Source organism: Arctopsyche grandis, chromosome 6 (genome assembly GCF_051622035.1).
Source record: "Arctopsyche grandis isolate Sample6627 chromosome 6, ASM5162203v2, whole genome shotgun sequence".
In the NCBI taxonomy this organism is placed as follows: Eukaryota; Metazoa; Arthropoda; class Insecta; order Trichoptera; family Hydropsychidae; genus Arctopsyche; species Arctopsyche grandis.
Window position 1 is genome coordinate 6447461 of NC_135360.1, and position 21421 is coordinate 6468881.

Below are 21421 nucleotides of genomic sequence, written 5' to 3' on the forward strand. Positions count from 1 at the left end.
TGAACTTGTTTGGCACCCATATCAAGTGGGGAAAATACTACATGCGATAGTCGTTGGCCATTTAGATTAAAATTAAAAATAAATAAATAATGCCAATTGACGGTGAATCATCCGTTTGTATTAAATAATTCATTAAAGCTACGTACTAACGTCTATTCATACCTATCCAGCACGACCCGAATCCTGCAAGTACGGACAGTATTCTTTAGTACATTCTACATTCTATATATGCCAGCAGTTTAGCTTAATGGTAGCGTATATAATTAGCACCACTGAGAACCAAGGTTCGAATCATCAAAAACTGCTGGTTAGATTTGGGGATTTTGTGACTCCAAATCGATCGTATCTATATCAGAGTTTGCCAATTTTATCTGATCATTGCTGAAACGGTTCCTGAAATATTGGTATTAAATCATTTTCCTATTGTCACAAAACTATCTGTCTGTGTATAATTTGTAATAATTATACACAGTAAACTGAAATCTATAGATAGCTCTATAGACATATCTATAATTTCGTATTTATTATATGTATAAAAATTGTACACAAAAAAAAATCTAAAAATAATGCATAGATGTCTCTATGATTATTGTTTCTGATTAATTGTTATATAATTAATTGTTATATGTTATATATTCTGATTGTATATGTATTATTGTATTTCTGATTTCTGATTGTTTATGTATTCTGTATTTCGTTATTCCCGTATTATTGCTGTATTTCGTTATTCCTGTATTTCGTTATTCGTATTCCCGTCGATTTGGAGCGATCTGTAAATGACGAGTCTATATTGATTGTAACAATAAAATAAAATATGGACGCGCATGAATGCGTAAATGCGCATGCGTGAATGCAGTATGAATACGTCCATATAATGTACCAAAGAATACTATCCGCACTTGCATGACACCTGCAGGATACGGGTCGTGCTGGATAGGTATGAACAGACCTCAAAAAGTACGTAGCTACGTAAATGATTTCTGATCTAACCAACATTTCAAACACAATATTATTGAACAAATGGACCGGACGTTTTGACTTTTTATTTCAGCCGTTTGGAAGTTTTTTCTTAGACGTCTTTTGTTGAAATTGTAGGACGTAGGAAGGGGTGTTGGCCAGTGGCACGGTCTATGAAAACTCGTTCGAGTTTTTAAGAGTATCGTTTATTATTGCAAAAGTATAATGTATTCGCGGGAAAGTGGGCTAGCTGCCCACTTCAACGTAAAGGCTGGCTGAACTGACATCTGAGTCTGATGCTTTGGGTTATATACTGGTTGAATGATGTCAATTTGCATTCTGGAGCTCGAGGCTATCCTTTGTCTCCGGGTGACGAAATCATACCTTTGGAAGTTTTCACGGGTATGGAGGTCAGATTAGTGCCTCAAGGTTGCTCGGTTCAGGATATTGTTCTTTCGATGACTAACCAATACTCAACACTCTTGAAGAAATACATCAGGCAGTCGAAAGATAATAGAACATAAAAGGCCTAATTATATACGGACCGACGCTATACCTGCTATACCGTTATTTCCCCTAATTATATTTCGGGTGTGTGTTACAAGATAACCTAAATGCATTTTATAAAGTACGATGTCTTGATTCGTATTTTTTAAGGAATACAATTTCTTAGACTCATTTATTTCAGCCGTCTGTGTACGTTACAAACATTTGTAAAAATGGTAGGCACGGCCTCGGTTGCCCTTGAGTAGAGAAGATAATTTCAGGCGAGGTTAGCTCTGCATGTTTGTACAGGAGCGCGATGATGCCATCGCACGACTTGTGCATTGTTGTGAAATAGATGATATCACTGATTTTGATTCGGAATAGCACATGTTGTGCTATATTCCTACCAGTGGCGGCTCGTCTATATGGGCTGCGGGGCTATAGCCCTCCCAGTATAGTACAAATGCATGTTGTTTTTGCCGTTCATATGGGCTGCAGGTCTGCAGACCTCCCAGTATAGACATATAAATGCTATTTTTGTCTTCATTTGATCACCAGTATGGTCAACGAGCTACTACAGCCCGATTAATCTCTGCAGCCCTCCCTCTATAAATTGTCACGAGCCGCCACTGATTCCTACACTTGTATTTATGGTTCGGTGATTACATCCCAAATGTGAATCGCTACCAGGATAACCGCCGCTACGAAAATCGCGCGCGCCGACTCCTGTCGCACAGGAAAATTGCCGTACAGAAAACTGCCCAAATATTGCTCAGAAAATGCTTTTTTTTTTACGAGATTTTTATTATTAACAACTAGACATATGAACTTCGCATGTTGATACGGACATACAAGTCCGTAACGTCATTTAAGATTTGATCATAATAAAACTCGAAAAAAAAAAAAAGCATTTACTGAGCAATATTTGGACAGTTTTCTGTACCGAATTCTGTCTGCGATTATCCTGGTAGTGATTCACATTTTGGGATGTAACGCGTTTACCCTATTTATAATTAGTCTGAGAGAGACTTTTGACCTTTTTGGCGATTCATAGAAAATAGTCAATGCTAATATTAAATGACCACTGAAATCAGTGAACATTTAATAAAAATAGTACTAATAATAAGAATCAATATATCATCACTTTTCCAAAACTATCCGATCTCATGGCACTACGGTGGATATGAAATTGAAAAAAAAAGTAAGTATGATTTAATTCAAAATTTCGAATTATTGAATTAATTGAAGCTGGATAGTGTGTGTAGTGTGACAGATGCATGTGTTGGTGTGTGTGTGTGGTTGAGTGTGCAGTGTGCGATTCACTGTAAGTTCGCCTAATGCAATTCACCTAATTCGAGTATACCTAAGCGAGTTGGTCGAATATCAACATACCGAACGACGACCATACCTAATGTCATACATACCTAACTGCAGTTTACCTAATACAAATTGATCGAATGAAGGTTGTTTTACGTTGACGGATAGATGGCACTTTTGCATTGATAATTTCAAGATTATTTAAAACAAAATAAAATATTAAGTTGTATTTTAAAATTTATATTTTATTAATAGATGAAGTCGATCACTGTTTTTAAAAAATGTGCGTGTTTGGCTGTGTATTTTAGTAATAATTCAAACACCATTAAATATCTTTGAAACTGAAACACTGAAACTTTTTACTGTGTAATAAAATTTTAATCGTTGCGCTATAATTTTTTTTTTCATTTTCAAATCTGCCGGAAGTAGCATTATTTTTCTTTGAATTATTATATATCCTAGACCGTGTATCGAACTGAAATTTTATATCTATAACTTGTATTAACTTGTACGCTCGAACTTACACTATTTTTTGGACTTATTAATTAAATGTCTACTCTTATCGAAAAAATATAGTCCTTCAATTAATATTACATAAATAATAAATAATCAATAAGTTTTATAAACCGGAAACGAGCCTTTTATTACATACAAATCTCAAAAATGATGCGACTGCTGCTGCCGATGCTGCTGATTTTTTCGAAACTATTGGATACTCACATTAAACTAATAGTTGATAGTGTCATGCCGACTCGAATTGCAAGTCAAGTGCCGTTTTATTAAGTGATAAGCAATACTGTGTTACATTCATTGAAAGCCTACGTTCTATAAATCATATTCATTAAGTAGATAGAAGAAACGGAATTCAGCGAAGAAATGTCATACGATGAACACTTACCATTTTACATATCGACTAATTCCGATAAGTCATATTTTAAATCCATTGTCATATGAAATAATTATTATATATGGGATAGATGAAACATATTGTGACTAATCAGAATATATTACAACAGGTAAATACACTTTTACTATACATATGTACTCTGTTAATATTTTTCTTATATAGATATATACTTTTTACCCGAACACTAGAAAAAGTCAAAGATTTGTGGAAACATTGTGTTTCATTTGATACTTACTCTAGAGAACAGCTGGCATTGTTACCATTAACAATCTTTGAGTTTTACTGAACAACATTTCAAATCTATTTTCAAACAAGAAATCGAACGGAAATAAACTAGAAAATATATATCACTCTTTATCTTCCGGCGACAATTCGTCTTAGATTGTAGAAGACAAGAGTCTCCACTTGCTGAAGTTAAAAATTATAAAGAAAAAGTAAATATATATTAATTATTTAAATAATGGGAATAAAAAGTACACAGTAAAATTTTTTAAATTGAAAGAAATAGAGTCTTTTGAAATTTTTTTAATACACAATAGTTATGACAAATATTAATAAACACGAAAACACAGTATTTAATGAATGGTCTGGTATACAAATATTTAAAATATAAAAAAACTCATGGTGTGGTGATTTATTGGCAGTCTTTTCACTACACAATAACCATGAGCGGTGACACATCACTTGCAAAACTTGATTTTAAGTGGCAGTCATTACATAACAATTCATTCCACAATAACAACAATTCAAAACAACATATCAATTCGGAAATCAACGAAAACACAGTATTTAATCATTGGTCTCGTATACAAATATTTAAAATATAAAAAAAACTCATGGGGTGGCGATTTATGCAATAGTATTAAAGCTAATCAGTCTTTTCACTACACAATAACCATGAAAAGTTATAAACCCCTGATATGATATACATATGTAGTGTTTGTGTCCTTTTGATGTTGTCGATTTTATATGCTAAAAAATCAATTCACTATATTAAAAAAAAAAAATTATACTTTCTCGAGAATTTTCCACGATTTGTCCGATATATTTTTGTGCTGGCCACCCCAGACTGACTGACAGTCGCGCGCCAACGGCTTCGGCATAAACACGTAGTTTTTGTCGCCACCGAAATCACCAGCTCGGCCACTGGTGATGGGTTGTGACGATAGTTGGAGACCAGCGACCAGCGACCAGCGACCAGCTCCAGTATCGCCAGTATAGCGGTGTGCGCCAGAGGAAGCAGTTGTCTGCAGAGGGTCTGTCTCAGTTGTCGTCCAGAAGGCAGCTACTCAACAACTCGTAGCCAGCTACGCGTGGCTAACCTCAAAAGGCACGCGTGCTTTCTGCTTTCTTTGTTTACTCCCCCCCTTTCCTCGGTTGCTCTGCTTGATCTCTGTATAACTTATACAAAATACAGTCGCAATACATAAACAGATTTACGCCCTGTTTTCATTGGTTTACAATTTCCTCCCTTTTTTCCACATCACGCATCCCACGCACACTACGAAGGAGAAAGGGACAGCAGAGCAGCCGACATCTTAAATTAAAAAATAGCAACTAACATATAGGTACTTTTATAATATTTCTGATAGATTTTTAACTCATTAAAATATATTTTTAAGATATTTTTTTTTAATTTGTCATAGGACCCAGAATTAATTTTCCCAGGGCCCAGGATATTGCGATACTGGCCAATCAAAATATGTACACGAATGTTGAATTAATTATACCTCCCACTTTAGATACGGTGGGACTGATTTTTCATTCTATTCATATTTTAATTCATACTCTATCATCATTACCTATAAGTAATTATAATCACTGATGATGTTATATTATTATGAATGTGATATCACTCAGGAGATAAATTATTCACATCAATAAAATCATAATGAAACTGTGTAAATAATACGTTCTTGAACTAGTACAATTATTTATAATGCTGTATTGTTTTAGATGCAGATACCATTAATAATACTGCAGATTGTTTATCCTACCAGAACAGTGAAAATGTTGTAAAAGTACTTAAAAGAAGACCAGGAAATCGAATACGGTGGACTAGAGAAATTCATATCTAAATATAAGGGACAACCCGTGTCTGCAAAAAACCCTAACATCTGGATTGCTCAAAATGTCGGATTTTGGTATTCAGATAACTTCTCCATTGAAAAATCAAAATATTTTTTGCAATGCATACTCAAGTCTTGTTGATTCTGCACGGCAAAAGTCGTACATTTGTTCTATAGTCAAAATGAAGCCTTTTTTACGAGGCTCTTTTTTATCATTTAAATGTACTTTTGTTATACTCATAATGAACATTTCAAGAAAATATATAATATGCAACTTTTATTTGTGCTGAAATGTAACATGTCAAAATTCAATACTTTCATATATACAGTTATATTGTATGCCAAATCACTCCATAAAACTTGAAATAATTCATACCATTAATAATTCATTTAGAATATTGTACTTTAGAAAAATGCCAAATTCACTATTTTATTTAATGTAATAATTAAACGCTAGCAAAGCTTTCCCGCAGTTGTTCTCACCAACCACAACCATTAATATGAAGTACACGTATGATTTAAGTGAAGTTATATTTCGCAATTGCAATCACATTATCTTAGAATAGCACGAAACATTTCATTACTCAATATAATCAATTTCACCCTACTTATTTTATTTATTAAGTTTTGATAACATGGGAACAATTAAGGTAATGATTTTTTTTTTTAGACATTGGAAAACTATTTCTGAAGAGGAAAGGGTTGGAATAACTGTGGAAACTACTGAGGACCCGTTGGTCCTACTCATCGAGCCAAGAATATCCTAAATTTGTTGTTAGTAGATTTATGCGACAACTAATGGAACAGTATCACATTTGTGTTAGCAAAATTTGATATGGGAGCTGTTTCGTTCACAGCTATCGTCGCAGGGAGGCAATCTGCGTTAGAGAATATGTCAAGATTAAAAATGCTGAATTCCATAATTTATTGATAAATATTACTTATACTATGCTATTTTTAAATTTTTCGTTCTAGTATATTTAGAACTGAAATTTGGATTTAATGTACGTTTAGAATCCTAGCTCCACGCTTGAAACCCAATTATAAATGTGATATTAAATTCTGAACTAAAAAAGGATTTCGAAAAAATATGCGGCTTCAAATTTTTAAACTCTTTCCAATGTTAAATTTTATTTATCGCTGTGTGAATGAGCTGATAAGCATTAAATTTTGTGCGAAACAATTAGACATGTCACAAGCTACAGTTATTGATTGAAATCATTATTTACTTAGGGTCTGTGTGGTGTCACTAATAGAACAACCAAATACCATGATCGGTGGAGAAGAGATGGTCATTGAAATTAGCAAACGTCTTTTCGTTTATATACGTACCAAATTTTTTGTAAAAAACTTCTATAGCTTCACACAAGAGTATTTTTATTACATGACTTGATACAATAGTCAATTTTCTTTAACGTTAGTTGTTTTACATATTGATTATTCATATATTGAAAAGAATATATGTGTTCTGTGTTGTCTGTAATAAGTTGACCATCTGTAATACCACTCATGAGTTTTTATTATATGAAAATGTTTATTATAAATTGGTTTATTTCTGTAACTTGATTAATAAATTATTTATTATTTATTGTATTGCTTGTTTCTTGTCTTGCTATTATTGTTTATATTTCATTGTGTTTTGCAATCTACGTATAAATTACTAACTGATTTATATTTGTTATGTATTCATCATAATTTATATTTATTACGTATATTTAAAATTATTTATTATGGAAATTGTATCAATCGTAGAAATTGTACTAGTCTGTCTATTATACATGCGTTTTCTTCTCACCTTCTTTTAATATTGATGATTGGAAAGCCAATTTTAATATATGTACAATAAAAAAAATCTGTATATCTTTTTTGATTCCTTTTTATTACTTTGTTTTATCATAAATTTTATTGTAAATATGTACAATGTTTGCTATATAATATAGTATAGTATATATAGCAAAAGATAATACAAAGCTACAAAAGCAATTAATTTTTTCAATGTCCTTAATTTAGTTCACTCGCCATTAGGTGGGAAATCCTTTTTAAATCTTCTGTCGGGCGCAATATGGTGTATATAGAGTTTAAGGGCTTTTTGCAAAGAAATGTTATAACATTTATCTGTCTATGTTACTACGCCATCTATTGATATCGCGTCGAAAAATTACTAAATAATAAAATTTACTACTATTGGTTTGAAACTCGGCTACTGCTGGTTTGAAACTCGAAATTAGGTGAATGTGTCATTCGGTATAAAGATATTAGGTGAATTTACCATTAGGTCAATAGATTTTCGGTAAAAGCGTCATTAGTGGAATTGCATTAGGTGAATTGATTTAGGTGTATTGCATTCGACCAATTTACCTGCTCCCGCAGTGTGCAGCGTGCAGTGTGTAGTGTCGGTGTGAGGTGCGTGGCGTGAGGTGCGCGCCTTCGGGGGCTCCCGCGGCCGCAGGTGAGGGGCTCAGCCTTTGCTGGGGTGCGATCTTTGAGGGGCGCGATCCCTGTCCCCGCCCGATCCGATCCGAGGGGCGCAATCGCCGCCCCTCCCAACTGTCCCTTTGACATTTCAGCTGGGCTACTATTGCTCACACACATACACACACACACACACACACACACACCCTTGCACTCATTCATTCATTCGTGCATACGACTGTTTATATGCAATTTTGATTCCGTGGATATTGTGCATTATGACTTTTCCACTGTTTATCGTGTGCTATATGTATATAGCCCGTCTTATTGTTCGTTTCGATCGATGCAGCTCGTCCTTCGCTCACTGCACAATTGCATTCGGAAATGTGTCAACATTGCAATGTTGTTCCGTATCGATTGATGTGCACATTGCTTACGTATATCTGGAAAAAAAATCAACTCGTTTCGCTTTATTTCGGCGCATATTCGACGTTTTGACGGCCTAAAGTGGATTTTTGACGTTTGTTTGACGTCCATCTTGGTGTTGCCAGGGTGTAAAATTTTATTTCGGTGCTTGTCGGGGTTACCAACGCTAGTTCTTTAACGCAATTTCGAAAGATATTCTAGGCAGAGAGAACTCTACATAGGGTCGATTAACATTGAAATTTCACCATTTCACCCACATTGAGTTCACCAATGATTGATTCTATTTATTATTTCAATTCAGATTTTCAATGAGTTGTGTAAAATAAATGGTTTTAAGTTGACAGCGCTCACACTCACAAAGACACACCTTTATAAATAGATAACAGTTTGACGTATAAGTGTTCGCGTGTCACATAGTTTCTGGAGTTTATAATTTATATTTGAAGGTATTGAACTTTCCCATCATTTGCTATTAATTTAAAGTTTTAAATGTAGCATACAGGACGTTCTGTATGCCACGGTTTTTGTTCTAGAATAAAATATATTTGTAACAGGACTAGGTACTCTCAAAATATAATTAAGATGCTCTTATGGCGATAAATATATTCAGAATCCGAACTCCACACCAAATTGCGACAAAAAATATTTTTATTTTTTCTCAGAGCTCGACTTTTTTTCAGTGAAATTCTTGATACTTTATTGTTATTGTTCACGCATGATATCTTTATTTTTCTCGCAGGGTTAGTAAGGGTTGTAGCGTAATCAAATCCTAATTAAATTATTTGGGCCTTATTAGTGTTCTTTGGACTGTCGAGAGAAAAACCAGGCCCAGGTGCAATAAATTGGTCCAACCTAGTAAATCTTGTGTTTATAAAATATTGTTGCACTCATCGTCTAATCAGAGAGCCCGACTCATTGACCAATCAGGGAGCTCGGCTCACCGACCAATGGCTACGTCCACACTACCGATATCTACACCCGATATTTATGAATTTTTCCATAACCAGTTCCTAAATAGCAACTACAGGTTGCAATATGGGAACTGGATATGGAAAATTCGAAAATATCGGGTGTAGATATCGGTAGTGTGGACGTAGCCATTGAGCGAGCTCAACTAAACGACCAAACCCCCGCGGCTTACAAACATGTATAAAAGCCGCCGGGGTTGGTCTCAGCATTCATTCACCCCTTAGCCCTGAATACTCTTCAACATACATAGTATTAGAAAAAAGTTGTGCGTATTTAAATTAAAATCGATCATAATTAACAAAAAAATATTTTTTAATATAATACTTCTGCGAAAACATATACTATTTAATTGAGTTTTTTTCGATTCATTTCTAAGGAATTTAGGTAAAAGAAAATCCACCTAGTTTTTGCGGGTGACCGTCACCGCACCGAATGTTAAAAAGTCGAAAATGTTCGTTTACCATGCATACATATGAAAAACGGTTAGTATACATATCAGTGGCGTGCGGTAAAACTCTCTCTCCCCCCGTCGTACATCCTCACTTAATTTGATCCAAATTAAACAAGGCTGTATGACAAAAAGAGATAATTTCACCGCATGTCACTCATACATATTATATTTTCATAGTACTGTTTACCATGAACCCTTTTTTTTTGATCTTTCAACTTTGCTTTCCGATATTTGCTTTTTCGGGCATTTCACTTTCGGTCCCGTGAGGTAGACCCACTTTTTGCATATAACCAAAATGTAAACGAATTTCAAACTATATTTTCTAAAATCCATATATTTTATCCAATATTACGACCGGGCCTTTTCTGAACCCAAGCCCTGAATATTTGCACACCCTGTACCCCCCATCTGTCGTCAGCCCTGAGTATTTCCATAGCGAGCTCTCTGGTCCTGCCTCCGTTTATGAGTTAAGCTTTAGGGCCGGGCCGCACCGTGCAACTTTGTCGGCCGACTTGTTGCGCGACACGAAAAAATGTATGGAAATGTGTGCGACAACCAAGTTGACGAGTGCGGCATGTCCCATCTACCTGCATGCATTGGTCTGGTCGCCCTCAACCAAGTTGTTCGCGAGTTGCGCGGTGCGGTCCGGCCCTCACACTACATACACCAATTACTTGCAACGGTCAAGCTTTATTCAAACTGTTAGAATCTTTTTCGTAGAACTTGGTTATGTACAGTTTGGTTTTTTTTATTAGAACAGTGATGTGCGGTTGTTCTTGTGCGATATTCATGAAAACAACCGTCTCGTTCTCCGACGAAAGGGTCTCTTAGACTGTATTCGATGGGGGGGGGGGGTGGTGGCCTCATGTTGAGGGCTTTATGGGTCAAATTCCTTGACCTTTAAAGCGGGCTTAGAAATAGATCTCGGTTTAGTAAATTGCTTTAAGACACGAAACAAGTTCGTAATAATGATGTTTTATGTAAGTCGCCAACGAGTATATGACGATGTTTAACGTGTGATTATTTTATTGATTTCAGCTTCAACTATAATCCGGATGATGATATATACATGGAGTAGTTGGGCAGTAGTCGTCCGCCGCATGCGCAAATAGAATGGGGCAGACGGTTTCCGGCGGAAACATATCCTCGATTTTCACTTGGCCGTCGAACAGTACCAGAGCGCAGTCGGATGACTGTCACGAGTGCGACACGGCGGGCGCGCTAGAACCGAACGAGGACTCGGACGGTCGCCAGCAGAAAAACTTCAACACGTTCAGTTGCTTCAGCACGCAGGACGCCGTCGACGAGGCCCGCGAAGACGACCACGGCAACATGCCGTCGTCGAAAAAGTGCTACAACTTTTGCAACGACGAGCACGAAGACGACAACAACGACTGTTGTCACACCAATCACGCGCATAACTCGAACCACAGCTGTGTCAAGCACTACGACACGGCTCGATCGGCGCCGACCGACGAGATAAACGGCAACCAGGTCGAGTCCGTTCAGAGCTGCTCGTTCGAAAACTCGAATCGCAACGCGACCAGCATCAACAGGTACGTGAGCGCGTTCACCGAACGGGTGGAAAAGATCAGCCTGAAGGACGACGCCAACAAGGAGGCGAGTGGATTCAAAGCGTTCACCGTCAAGTCTAAACGGAAGAAAGCCAATTTGAGGGAATGCAGCTCGTGCGCCAAGGAGTCGAAGAATAATAATAAGTCGGGAACGAAGAAGAAAAACAACTGGATGCGGTTTGGTTCTAAGCTGGGCAAAGTCAACAATGCGAAAGCATCGTCGAACGATAGTTGCTCGGCAACGCCCGACTCCGATTCCACGTGCATTTGCACCTCCTATAAGAAGGTGGACGACGGTGCTAAGCCCGAGGGTGATGTACCGGCTGCCGACGCTCCCGTCATCCGCCACAATCTCACTCTGGGCTGGGCGTGCGAGCGGGTCAACATGAACCGCAACAGCTCGCCGAGCTGGGGCGTGTTCAGCGGCGGCTCGAACCCCTACAACCAGCAGCCGCAGCAGCAGCAGAACCGAGAGTGCATATCGTGCGAGGGGTCGCATTGCCACATGGATTTGAACACGCTAGCTGAACTATCCAATATTGGACGGCTGCCGATTAATATCACGGTGACGCGGGTCGCCACTCAGCGCTCGTACGCCGTGCCCGGATCCGCCGAGGGAAATGTCATATTGCTGTCGCTCGCCACTCAAAACCCACCCGTCATCGATCTGCGGAGGTAATTAAAAAACCGAGCATGTAGAAAGCCTCGCCCGTACCGTAACAAAACTTACTTACTTTTGACTAAGTTATTATACTAAGTTAGTGTAATAATGCCTGCTGAAACTCAATGAGTTGTTTTCAGTTCGAAATATTCATCAATTCATCAGTTCGATTCACCCTTTGAATGCTGATCAACGCCGATCGGCATTTTGCGCAACATGTTGGCAAAATGCATGTCAGGCTCATGCCTGAAATACGCCGATAGGCGTTATATTTTGAGTATGTAAAAAATAAACAAGAATACTGCAATGAAAAAAAAGGCATTGAACATGGGTCGTGTAATCCGTGTCATTCAATCGTCAACATTTATAAAGACAGGTTTACACTGGAATTTCTAAATTTATAACCATAGCAGTATTTCAGTATTTTAGATTGTGGCTGGGCATTTAGATTGTGAGCATTACATTTTAACAACAATGAAGAAGATGGAACTAGTTTTGGAAAAATACATTCATTAACCTTTCCACCGCGTACGACTACTATACATGCCCTCAGCGCGCGAGACACGCATAGATGTCTTGGAAGTTCCAACCTGTATAAGAGCCGTCTATTGTGTTTTATAACTTGGTTGAAAATATTACTAAATGTATACTTTACCAAATTCAATAGATGGCAGTAGTCAAGAAAATTAAAAATAGGTTGTAAAATTCAAAAAAATATTACAACCTATATTCATAGTCGAAAACGCGATAACGAAATCCGCAAAAAAGCAGCCGCGTACAGGGAATGTTCGCTAAATTTGGTGACGCGGGCAAAGGGTTAACGACTGAGCTATGCTGCTTGATATAGAAGTTGTTGGAACGAGGTAGACCCCGTGTACATATGTATATAAGAAAAAATATTTTATAATCATACATCTATCTTTTTATTGTGGTTTCGATTGAATGTATGCATTACCTTACCGTGATTTGAACAATGAATCGGAACTGAAACGTTGTACGGGTCGTATGGAAAGCTGGTATATTTATAGTCGAAAACGCGATAGCAAAATCCGCAAAAAAGCAACCGCGTACAGGGCATGTTCGCTAAATTTGGTGACGCGGGCAAAGCGGGTTAATAGACTTCTTTTGCTCATTTTATATTGTTGCAAGATTTAATAGAGAGTCTAAACCAGTGGTTCTTAACCTTGTTGGATGTACTGACCCCCACCAGTTTCATATGCGCATTCACCGAACCCTTCTTAATTGGCACCCGAATCATATGAGTCGGGTGTGTGTCTTGACCTCCGCCGAACCCCTGAGACTGGCTCACCGAACCCCTAGGGTTCGATCGAACCCAGGTTAAGAACCACTGGTCTAAACACACCTTTACAAAACTCGAAATCCTCGGTGGTAGTTATCTAGGGTTTGTTTGGATTAGCTGCAATTTTTATTATACCCGCTTTCTATTGGATTTCTAAATAATTCGAGTTGGAAATATGGGCGAAATTTTCAGCGTGGCGGGCTTTCAACAGAAAAGGGTTCTCAAAGGGTTGTTGTTTGGAATCGACGATGAAATTACAACCCTTTGACACAAGACGTTCGTGCGTCTTGTGGTCCATGTAATCTGCCTCCAACACCACGTTTCAAAGCCCTATCTAACATATCCCTTTCCCCCTTTTTTAGCGTCGCATTTCCGACTCCGTGCAACACAATTGGGATCACCATAGATCGCACCAGACGGATTTTCGTTTTTCTCATTATAGAACGGTTTTTCCATATCTTTGCCAGACTGATTATCGCCATTTTCGCCATTCCTATTCTTCTGTAGATTTCTGATTAGCATCCTCCTCTTAAGATTGAGCTAGATGAATAAACATCGTTGACTATAGTCTTTTAAAGCATTGGACTTAAATAGAGACTCGAATCTGTCAACAAAGAGGATATTTGTTTATCTCTAAACCCAGGTGCTTACTCTCTATCTCTATTCTACTAAGTAGTTTAGCCTTTTCATCGTCATTGCTGGCTTTTAACTTCGCGTCGTCTCCAAATCTTATATAAGAAAATTTTCAACCGCCTATTGCTATGAAGACATACACATCACATATTATATGCATTATATAAATATCATACGATACAAATGTATGTAATGCTAGAAATTATATCTGTTTTCAACTCGTAGAAAATCAATCACCCAAATGTCATTTTTTAAATTCAACTAAAACAATGAGTTGCACTGTCGCAGTTGAGCTAATTTGTTTCTTTCGTAACACATTTGTATTTGAAAATTGTCACGTTTGTCTCAGAAATTTCGCATTTGTCTTGGAAATTTCACGCAATGAACACATTTCAACACTCATATTATGCGGCTCGCATTAACTTTTGATAAGCTTAAGATAAGATACATCTATCAAACGGTTATCGAGTTAATGTCGATTATGATTTCTGTCGACTTGTTCTATGTTTAATATGATTGACGCCGTTTCTTAGGTTGAATCCTGAAGAACACCTGGTCGAAGACTGCGAAGAGAGAGCTCGAGTGCGACGAGCTCTCGAGATCGCCGAAGGAGTCGAACCACCGCCCGGCTACAACTCGCCACAGATTCAAGTAAATATTCAAAAAATTCACCGATTATTATGATTATTGGTATTTTTATTAACTTTCTTCGTTGTCCGTTCGCAGGTGGTGAGTCCCGGAGAATTAAGGGCGCTTTTATTCCAACAGCAGATGCCGTCTGCAGCTCTTCTGACGACTCAACCGATCCCTCAGCGGGCTCGTATACATACTCAGGTACTATTCGATGTTGTGCGAGTATTTAGAGCAGTGGTTCTTAACCTTTTTGGAGCTACTGACCCCCACCAGTTTTATATGCGCATTCACCGAACCCTTCTTAATTGGCACCCAAATCATATGAGTTGGGTGGGTGTCTTGACATCCGCCGAACCCCTGAGACTGACTCACCGAATCCCTGGGGTTCGATCGAACCAGGTTAAGAACCACTGATTTAGAGTATATTTTTAAGGTTGTGGCTATTTGCAGGTACTATGCGAATTATTGGCGCAAAGCCTTCTGCGCATGCGCGTGAACTGTCACTGTCACCGTGTTGACTGTTAAAATTTTGTTTTAAACCTCTTAAAATTTAGTTCGAACTCGTAAAGTGACGTAGAGTAAAAAATATAATCCAAATTAGTTATTATTATTAATTGTCAGAAAATTATTATCATATACAACGTATAATACCTACATACAAGTACAAGCCGCGAACTAGCTAAATGATATAAATCTATTATAATAACATGCGAAATTTATTTGCCTCGAGAATAATGAACGATTGATTAAACAAGTCTAGCATACATTAAATGTAAGAAATTATAATCGGATTATAAGTTCAAGCGCATGCGCAGAAGGCTTTGCGCCTGTCGCAGATATAGTACCTGCAAATAGCCAATAATTGGCAGATATAGTACCTGCAAATAGCTACAACCTATTTTTAATGTCTAAAATTTATTTTTTGTTGTTTTTAAGGTGGATTACATTCATTGCTTGGTGCCAGATCTTCGTTCTATCACCGGATGTAGTTTTTACTGGGGAAAAATGGATAGATATGAAGCTGAACGATTGCTCGATGGAAAACCGGAAGGTACAGTACTGAGTTTTATATTTATACTCCTCAAATACTAATTTTCTGTCACTACACTTGAATAGTGTTGCATTATCAGTATAATTTCTATTATGTATTTGTTTACAGGAACGTTTTTACTGCGAGATAGCGCTCAAGAAGAGTATCTGTTCTCGGTTTCGTTCCGCAAATATCAGCGTTCCCTCCACGCTCGGATCGAACAATTCAACCACAAATTCAGTTTTGATTCGCACGATCCCGGCGTGTTCGCTTCGGACACCGTGACAGGTTGGTTCAATCGCTCACATCTTTAATGTATGTATATTACATAGTTTCGCATCGTATATATCATTTAACTATGTATTTCTTCCAGGTCTGATCGAACATTACAAGGATCCGACGTGCGTGATGTTCTTCGAACCGATGCTGACGGCTCCGTTGAGCCGCACCTTCACATTCCCTCTGCAGCATCTGTGCAGAGCCGTGATAGTTTCGTGCACTACGTACGACGGTAATGACCCGACGGTGGATGAATATTTTTAATTTGTTGAAAATACGTAAAATTTATTTGATTTGTTTAATTTTTTTCTTTCAAGGAATAAACGAATTGAGATTGCCGCCTGGAATCAAAGCTTATTTGAAAGAATATCACTATCGTCAACGCGTACGAGTCAAAAGATTCGACGAGTCGCCCGAGTCATCGGAAGAATCTCAATGAAAAATTAGAGTTTTTTTTTTCGCGTCTTTTTAAATACAATGACAAAATATTAATTTATTTTTGCTTACGTCAATTTTAACACCGTTCTGTGTATGTGTTTTTAGTCTCTAGAAGACGTGGCAGCTTCATTCACTGCAGTAAATATTATTGATCGTTTATGACATTCAGCTGTCGGTAATCTTAATCGATAATCTGGCGCTCTACGCAAGCATTTTTTTTTAAGCATAGTATTTCAATATTTTTTCATAATATTGATACCAAAAAGTTTCTATATATTTATTTATTTATCTATTATATATCAACCTTGACCTATAGGTGCCACTACAGGTTGCCCACGGCGACACCTATGGTCAAACTTTTGTATATAAGTACCAAATATCATTATTACACAAAAGATGAGTTGAAAACACTGTGCAACAACCCCTGGCACTCGACTCTTCCACTGCGGAAGCTTATATAGCAGCTCCGTAATTGTTCCTCTTTCTAATTCATTGAGCAAAACTTAAAGAGTTGATTGTAGTGCGTCTCATTATTGCTGCTGCTTCACTCACTTCAACCAGGAAGTTTGACTGTCCCGACATTACATCGTCATTGTTGTCGCCCAGTCTTCCAAATAATCCTTCGATGACAGTCAAACTGCACTCTGCAGCCCTTCTTGCAAAAATGTTGAAATTATTGATGCGAATTAACAATGGCGAAGTACTAAGATTTTATTCAATGTGTTGAATAAACCTTTCACTATCACTTATGTTTAATTAATATGATACTATTAGACTATTTAAAAATGAACATATTTCAAATTCATTTTTATACAAAAATACAAATAACAATGCTCAGTAGTTTTTCCTAATGAATTTTCGGATTCAAATTTTAACACATGTTAATCAAATATAGGTCTTTGCCGACTTCTTCTAGCCACCGAATCTGGAATCTTTGCGAATGTTAGACGTTCCGACGTGTTGTTCAAGACATTGTGGTGTACATCAGTATGTTTTGCAAGCGTTTTGAAAAGTCAGATATCGATTGAGTATTCGCTGAATGCCTTAAACTACGTAACAGTACAATTTGTGCGTGTATATTGGAGTGGTCTTTGCCAAATTACCAATCACTTAGTGAGAGTTTCATGGTGTAATATTTTCTTTTAAGCCTATTAAGTTTGAGACTATTTTTAAATGTTCCATATACGCTTAATAGAAAGACATTAAACTATGTAACTTTAACTGAAAGGTTTGGACAATGTAATCTGAATTGAAGACCATTTTAGTGTATATGTACTGTTAGAACGGATGCTAGGTACTTATTGGTTATACGGGCGCATCCGAGCATCGAGTATACATACAAATAAACAGCAGTTGTAGTAAAGTGACAGTACGCAAAATTGAATAATAATTTTACTATACGTACCGAAGAGATTCTATCTGCAATATGGCAATACTGCCTCCACCAAATTGTGTGAAATTCATAGATATATAGATAATGTATTGGTATGAAATGCGTTTTGGGTTTTTATCGATATTGTTCGATGTAACTTCCATCACTGTTTGCGTATTGTCACTTATTTGCGACACCTAGAGGCCGTTCATATAACTGCCGTGTTAGTAAGTGTAAGTGTGTATGCTCAATGCTGGGATGCGCCTGTATAGCCAACAAGTACCCTATTCTGTTCTTTTTAAGACATTTTTGTACTTATAATGCATTTCAATGTTCAAAGTAGTCGCTTTTTCTCTATTTAAATTGACGTATGTATGTGTATATGTTTAAATGTAATAGTATAATAATATATATTAATTGTTTAAAATGTGTAATGTTAATTATAATTAACGTTGGCCAGAGAAACTATATGAGTTTGAACAAGAACTAACAGATTGACGTCGTTCCGATTGTTATCAAATGGTTGTTAAGTTTTGATTTGAATTAATAAATAAAAGAATCCTTATAGAGAAACAAATTAAAAAATATATATTTCTTCAAATATATGGTGCTCGAAACGCAAATGTGATAATGTGAAATTGGATTTATGCGAGTGATCGTAGCTTTGAATGTATCGATTGATAAAAATTCCAATACATGTAAAATGTTTAAACTAATATGTACGTACACTGCTTTGTATCGATGTTGATTGATTGTCTCCTGGAACTTGTAAAGTTCACCACGCTGTTTCACGTACAATTTTCCGTTCCTACATATATAATATGTGTCTGGGTCGGTTCAGATGAACGCCGTTTAAGTTTCATACACTTTAATCTTCAAATAAACAACCCCAAACTGTTCTGTCTCAGTATCAACTGATATACATGTGTTGCTATTCGTATCGTACAGGTATCGGAAAACTCTAGACAGGGTTCATTTGAAGCGTCCCTTATAGTGATTGTGTCAATGTGTAGTTTGCATTCTTACTGTACTGTACAAAAGCAGTTTTTGTGTCTCACTGTTGTTTTTATATGTTATATTTTGCAAAGGGTCAGAGAGGGGGTGAATAGTTAGCCCATGAAGGTATCATTGCATGTAGTGTTTTTATCTCGGGGGTATTGGATCTAAGAAGTATTGGATCATTGAGATATCTTCGTGAGATGAAAACACTGTTTGGTTGGTGATTTGATATTCAACGTGCAATGTCGTATAATTGGGTTTGGTGCAAACGATCGACAAGCGCCAGACAGACTGAAGCACAGATTAACTGGATGGCTGCTTTAAACGCAATTGTCGACTTCACGAATGGTAGATTGCACATCGGATGACGAGTAACCTTTCGATGTGCACAGATGCAATTATTAAAATTGAGTTGGATCTTTCTGGCGAGTTTAATAAGGCAAAATTCGGAACTAAAGTATCGGGAGCACAGAACGTATACAGGGTAGGTATGTCGGGACTTTGGGTAGATTTCGCTTAGTGTAAGTGCGAGCAGTGCGCACGCATAAGGTACACGTGTCGTTAATCTGTGGTTCAGTCTGTTTGGTGCTTGTCGATCGTTTGCACCGCATCGCGTATAATTTGCTGCATAGTGACGGTTAGTTTAATTAGTCGAAATGAAACGAGAGGGTATCGGAAATGAAATGATGAAATTTTGAATATTATGTATGTATTGTATTACTGTTTTTATTTTCTCGTACTAGAAACGTGCCTTCTATGAATGAAATGATGTTGTAAAAAAATGGGAAAAAACTAAATATTTTTATTTGAAACTATTATATTATATTAAATCTGTATATTGATTGTGATTACGGTGAGTGATATTGATTAATTAGGATTTATTCATTTTATGGTTTCTTTTATTTGAATTGATGAATGTGATTTGTATCTGATACGGTCTCCGAGTTGACGATCTGCGGGCTATTTCACCGTTGTCCTGTAGGCGACGATACATTCACCCATGCGGGCGCCATCGGCGCCCGACGACCACACAAAATTACAAATATGAAATATTTTTATATATATGTAACTAATTGTAAATTAATATTTATGACAGATCTAATTAATTATTATACATATGTATTTTTTTTAATATTAATTAATATATACGTTTCATTATTGTAAATATGATAATATATACCAGTAATAAATGTCGTTCTCACCTTTCATTTACTTATACTTAATGATAATTATAATTTCAAGTCAAAACGTGTATGTTTTCTAATAAATCAAACGATAAAAATCTGGTCCTGCAAAGATTAATACGGAATCTCGACTGATTAATTTTTGTCGACGGTTTATTTTTTTGTCGAAAGTGCGAATTGTCCACTCTCCCTTTGTGCAAACTGAATTATGTAATTTTTCTAGTCAATTTATTGCAAATTTTGACTGAAATACTCAACCTGCTTAGTTGTAGACATCGCCAAGCTTAAAACTACATACATATATAGTAAACGGATTATTCCGCAAAAAGCGATCTTGCGCATGTGATTAAAATTTCGATCACGGAATATCTGGCACTCGAGTTCTCGTTGGTGCAATGTTTCGCGCGTGTGACTTTCGATTGATGGAGTTTTTGGGTGCCAGATGTGCGCGAGATCGCTTTTTGCGGAATAATCACCGAATATATATATATACATACGAACGGTTCGGTGATTAATAGACACATGTGAACCGGTCGCTCTAGATCGGTCACACGTGATCACCCGTCACACTAAAACTGGTCACACCCGAAAATTGGTCACGAACAAACTGGTCGAAACACCCAAAAATTAAAAATTGGTCGAATTTTTGGGTGTGACCAGTTTTTTCGTGACCAATTTTCGGGTGTGACCAGTTTTAGTGTGACGGGTGATCACGTGTGACCGATCTAGAGCGACCGGTTGTCCTGTCACTGGTTCACATATGACTAGTAGTCCGTTTACCATACATACATACATAGATAGATAGCTTGGCAATGTTTTTTACCGAATTAATTTATTTTTCATATACAAATTTTTTAAATCAATTGTAAATATAATTAAATAAAACCAATGTATAATTTCAATTATTAACTATTTGTATTTATTGCAAAAATTTTAAACGATACTGTTGTTTCAATTAATCCACATGCATAGGACGTATTCCATTTTCAGTATTTTCTTTTGTTTTATTCTACATATGTAAGTTTTTGTATATAAATGTAATATTTTTCATATTTTGTTTAATTTAAATAGTGTATAAGAAAAACAAAAGTTTTTTTTTTTTTGTTTTGAGAATGTTGAGTCTACATAGTTGCATTTGGTAATTTTTGAACAGAGTATATTACATATTATATTGTATGTATTACAAAGAAAAATTGTTGTGATTGTACATTACGTTACATTGAATATTATATAGTATGATATTTTATTAAAAATTAATCGTATCTCAATTTAAAATTACTATATAATTTATGTATAATATATGAAGAAAAAAAATATTTTGTAA

General features: G+C 36.5%; 1 protein-coding gene across 1 annotated transcript; it reads left to right on the forward strand.

Annotated features, from left to right (window-relative positions):
• Positions 1-2714: 2714 nt before the first annotated feature.
• On the forward strand, positions 2715-19684 carry Socs36E (Suppressor of cytokine signaling at 36E). The gene is made up of 9 exons (XM_077432139.1): positions 2715-2755; positions 8107-8185; positions 11033-12243; positions 14696-14813; positions 14889-14996; positions 15732-15846; positions 15955-16113; positions 16199-16336; positions 16422-19684. The coding sequence occupies exons 3-9, from the start codon at positions 11108-11110 to the stop codon at positions 16541-16543; spliced, it is 1896 nt and encodes a 631-aa protein (XP_077288265.1). The 5' UTR covers positions 2715-2755; positions 8107-8185; positions 11033-11107; the 3' UTR covers positions 16544-19684.
• The last annotated feature ends 1737 nt before the right edge of the window (positions 19685-21421 follow it).

Bases quoted from the DNA above. Each gene is read 5' to 3' on its own strand.
- Socs36E (XM_077432139.1), top strand. From the start codon at position 11,108: ATGGGGCAGACGGTTTCCGGCGGAAACATATCCTCGATTTTCACTTGG. The intron at 14,814-14,888 runs GTAAATATTCAA...GTCCGTTCGCAG, and splicing joins ACAACTCGCCACAGATTCAA to GTGGTGAGTCCCGGAGAATT. The intron at 16,114-16,198 runs GTTGGTTCAATC...TATTTCTTCCAG, and splicing joins CGCTTCGGACACCGTGACAG to GTCTGATCGAACATTACAAG.